We start from the raw sequence: 5,080 nt of genomic DNA on the forward strand, positions 1-5,080 counted from the left end.
AAAAAAAAAAAAAAAAAAAAAAAAAAAAAAGAATCCAGCCTGAGGAAAAAGGGAGACAAACTTGGTTGCACTAATTTTATTGCATGGAAGATGCAAGATACAACCCCAGCAAACTGCTCTGTGTGTGGCTTTTTAAAAAGCCAATAGCAGAATGACCTGCAAGGTAGAGAACTTCAAAGATCCAATGGTTCATTCTTTTGGTCATAGGGATGATAGAAATAGTTTTAGAGTAATGGACCATGAGCTGGGTTTTAAAGTATGACTGGAATTTTGCAGGCGGGCAGTAAAACACAATAAGTGTGCTTATTGTTGGTGAATAAGAGACCCTCCATGAATATGAGTGGCCAGAGCTTGAAAAGCTTTCAGTATTTTACTAATAGTTTTGGATTTCATCTCTGAGTTAGTGGTTTCCTCAGTTCAGTCAAATGACCAATAAGTAAATCTGGTTAAAAAAAAATATATATATACATATTTATATACGTATATGTATATATATATACATACACATATGTATATATGTATATATATACATATTTATATACGTATATATATATATACACACATATGTATATATGTATACACACACACACACATATATACATATATATACACACACATATATATAAAACCAAACCAGAATTTTAGTGGGGAAAAAAGAACAAAGCAAAATTTCAACTCAGTTGCACATTATGGGAATAGATACAGCCTCAAATGTTCAAATATATCATCTTAATTTTGTGTCTTTTTGACACTCTTCTATAGGAAAGTTCCAAGCTTAAACTTACCTAACTTACCTGACTCTTACATCACAGGTCAGCATAACTTGTGGAAACGCTTAGGAGTTAAAAGGTTCTGCTCTCATCCTCCTGCCAATTGAATAAGAAAGAACTGTCCTGAGGCCAGATGCCTGAGAAATAGAATTTATGGAAATATTCACCTGCTTTTTTGTATTTTGCAGCTGGATCTCCAGTGGGTTCAAATTCTGAGTGAAGGCTGGGCCACTCCCCTCAAAGGATTTATGCGGGAGAAGGAGTATTTGCAAACCCTACACTTTGACACCCTGCTCGATGGTATGTTTGTTGTTTCTTAGTCTTTAATATTAAAGCAAAAAGTCTCTTCTAGAAGTTTGCATAGGAACAGAAACCATTAATCTTTGGTTTGTAAATCTTACTGCAAAAATATTTAGCTCATTTTTTCTGTGCTTAATTCTGTTATGTGAAACTTTCATTTTAGCGTTCTTTCTTGGGGGAAAGTCATTCTTGAAGGATTACTGAATATTCTAAAACTAGCTGACTGAAGAAAGAGGTTTTTTGAGTCCATTTCACCTTTGCCTGTTCTTTGGTTGTCCTGCTGTCCCTTCAGAAGCACTGTTGCACTACATGCCTCTCAAGTGCAAAGGCCTGAATTTGATCCCCGGTACCAAAAACAACAACAACAACAACAAAACCCAGAAGCATGGCTGCAGTCAGAAGCATCACTGTCCACTGGCTTCTGGGGAGCACCAGGGACAACTGAGACACACTCTGAGTAGTTACTGAGTCCCAAGGCACCTCCTGTCCTTCATGTTGCTCTGTCAAACAGTATCACAGCAGCTACTTTCCTTGGTGGATAACAGAGTGTCTAGGTTCCTACCCATGTGGGACAAATATTAGGATGGCTTCATGCCCTAAACTCTCAACAGAGGAGTGAATGTTAAGGTAGCCTTCTGGGCACAAGCTACTGGCTTTGAGAAAACAGATTTGGTCAATGTCAGAAGCATGAGTTATTCAGAAGAATTCCAGACCTATGTGTATGATTAATTTCTTTCTAGAACTCTTATCAAATATAACTCATCTAGTTCAAGGCCTCGAGGAACTGCTGTTGAGTTATACCAAACTTGTGATACTGAACAGGGCTCCAGACCTTGTAGGAGGAAATACCAAATCATATGTTCTTTCTTTGGAAAGATGTTCATGTCCTGGGCTTGTGCTTCTGCCTGGGGAACAGGGCATGAAGCCAGAATGAGAACTCAAAGCTGGTCAGAATGGACCCTCTTCCCTTTTTCCTGTGGTACAACTGTTCATGCTGCCCAACCTGAGGCCTTCATTTCTCAGATTAAATAACACTCCATAAAACCACTAGCTTTCCTCAACAATAATAATAATATATTATATACAACATTTCTCTATTTTCAAAGCATCTTCTCAGGTATTATTTCATTTGATCCTTTAAAAAGTCCTAGAAAATAGAGAGCTATTATAATCCACTCTACAGACGAGAAAACTTACTTTAGGTTAAGGGATTTGCTTCAGTTTATATCATTCATAAGTGAGGACCCAAGACCAGAGTCCATAGTTTCCCAATTGTCTGCCCAACACTGCTTCTACACCAAGCTGTTCTCTTGAGGTCCTTTCCAATAGAATGCAAGATGTCTGGATAGCTATACAGGGAAGGCTAACATTTATCCCGATGTTTTGATTTCAACACAGGCTGCATCTAGTAAGTGTTGCTGAACCAAGCAGCCAGCCGCAAATAAGAGGCTGACTATGAACATGCCAACTAGAGCTGTGGCAGTTAGACAATAGAACTGCATTGAAAGAGTGGGACTCATTACAGAGAAAGCTGTTGACCTTCAATAAGTATTTGTGCCATGAAAAAAGATACCAAGGTGGTAGACATAATTGCAAAGGTCAATGTTGAAATTAGAAGTCCTTCACCTCAAGCCTAGGACTTCAAGTTGGGGGAACAACAAACATCTTCAGTACACAAAAGTGGTTGGCATTTTGAGGAGGGACGAACTGAGCACTTTCCTTGGTTAAGAATTTGTAGCTTTTGATGAATTTTTAAGAGACTCTGTGGCCCAAATGATGAACAATTGCTAATACAGACAATCCATCTGAATAATTTAGGCAAAATCTTTCTTCTTCACTCACACCATTTCCATTTCATTCATGGGCAAAACATGTTGATTTTTTAATTTCTAATTTGGTGCTCACTAATTTCTAGCTTGAGGTAGATGAAATGCTTACCACTGTTCCTACTTGCTACGTAATCCAGATGTGTGTCCCCAAGCCCACAGCCTGGGGATATGAATGAGCTCACTTTCCCATTACTACTTGAGTTCCCTGCCTCTAAGTCCGTACCTGCTCATAAGAAGTGCCAGTTCTTTCCCTAGCTTAAGCCCAGGTATCTTTGGGAGTTCCCAGAGTATGTGAGTGTCCACAGTTGTACAGCTCCTGTTGAATCACTCAGCCACTAAACATTTGGTCCCTGGTAGGATAATGGCAGTCTGCGGACTATTTCTCAAGTGGAAAGGAGAATGTTCCCTTCCTCTGTGTTAATCTCAGTTGAAGACCCCAGGTGGTTGCTTGAGTCCCACAGAATTACTATTGTAATCTGTATGGATCTCCTTATTCTGTGGCTCCAGTGTGGCTAATTGGAGGAGTTCGACACCAAATGTTATACTGTTTCCATAGGCCCTACAACATGAAGACCCAGATTATGGGACCCTGTAAGACATCTTTTTCCTTATGCGAATTCTCTGCTGACTGCAGCATCTGCCTCTGCAACCAGTGTCCTCAATCAGGATTCAAGGCACTGTGTCCACCCTCCAGAGCCTTCCTCAGTTTTTATATGTGTCCATTAATAAAAAGAGAGATCAGGAAAAATGGTGTCCTGCCTACCTCTACCACTCCCTGTATCTCAGTTTAGTTTGGTCTAAGTGGAGACAGAATGTCATAGTGGATAAGAGTGTGAGCAGCAAAAGTCAGACTGGATGGGTTTGTATGTCAATGATTAGTGATGAACCTGGGCAAAATTACTTAAATTCTCTGGGTTTCATCCCTCGTCTGTAATAGGGATGTTAAAGTATACATCTCACCGGGATATTAAAAGTGTAAAAGAATGCCCTTCCAATAGTAAATGTTCTGTGAATGTTGGATGATATGAACAAACCCCAACTGCATACAGTTCAAAGAACCTGGGAGTCTTGAAGAAACTAAGTGGCTTACCCACAGGCACATCAGCTTGAAGTAGTGCAGACGGGAAGGTCATCAGCCAGCAACAAAGTCTCAATTGCCCCCATATGCCAGGGGTTGTCTACCTGCCAGAGATAAAGTGGTTGTGAGGACAGATGTGTGCCTAATGGACAGACAGCGTAGTTCCTCCTCTGGGCCCAAGTATGCTGGTTTCTTCACATCATGTCAGTGATTGTGTGACTTCGTTTTCAACCAAAGAACTTTCCAGTGAAATCCAAGGCAATGTATAGGCAATATATATATATAACAGATGCAATGGAAGAGCCTCTCTAGGATGCGGGCTTGTTCTGCTTCCTCCTGGACAGCAGCATCGAGGGCACCTGGAGGATGCTGATAGAAATACCCTGTTGACACCACGTCAGTCTCTCGGAAGGGCCTGACTTAACTGATGGTTTTGGGGCCAAGGACACAGGGTGAAATTCTTAAGAAATAATGTATTTATATATCAGAAGGTGGGACAAGATATCATTCATATATATAACATTTAATTTTAACCAATTTGTGAAGATTTGCGACACATCATGAAAAATGTAAAAAGTGTTTTTTGTAGCCACAGACATATGGCCACTTTTATCTATCTTCAAACAACTACAAATTTCTTAGTCACCTACAATCCTCAAGCAACATTTTAAAATTCTTACCATGTTTGTTAAAAAGCATTTTGTTAGTTTTAACTTTCTCAAAGGTTCACATTTCCCTTGAATTTAAAAATAAAAATAGCTCTTTCTACTCAGTCCAAAAACAAAACAAAACAAAACAAAACAAAAACCAAAAAGCAAATCATTTGTTAGACATATACATGAATTACTTATTCAAAGACCAAGCTTCATATCAATGTATTGTTTTACTGTATCTGTCGCTGGAAATACAGTTGCAGGGTTGTCATAGACACTCCTGTCAGAAACGTTACACGCGGCTGGGTATTGTGGCACACAACCGTAATCCCAGCACTTTCGATGCTTAGGCAAGAGCATTGCTGTGATTTTGAGGCCAGCTTGGGCTAGACATCAGGTTGAAGTCCTGCCTGAACTACATACTAAGACCTTGTCTCAAAAAAAAAAAAA

General features: G+C 39.5%; 1 protein-coding gene across 3 annotated transcripts in view; it reads left to right on the forward strand.

Moving 5' to 3' along the window:
- Papss2 (3'-phosphoadenosine 5'-phosphosulfate synthase 2) overlaps nt 1–5,080 on the forward strand; it is a 56,045-nt gene that overhangs the window by 30,655 nt on the left and 20,310 nt on the right. For all 3 annotated transcript variants that reach the window (XM_010604982.2, XM_010604983.2, XM_010604984.2), the window contains exon 7: nt 959–1,070. In XM_010604982.2, coding sequence (XP_010603284.1) covers nt 959–1,070 — 112 coding nt within the window. The remainder of the gene's footprint in view (nt 1–958; nt 1,071–5,080) is intronic.

This window comes from Fukomys damarensis, unplaced genomic scaffold (assembly GCF_012274545.1).
Source record: "Fukomys damarensis isolate Sample0158 unplaced genomic scaffold, DMR_v1.0_HiC HiC_scaffold_20, whole genome shotgun sequence".
Lineage (NCBI taxonomy): Eukaryota > Metazoa > Chordata > Mammalia > Rodentia > Bathyergidae > Fukomys > Fukomys damarensis.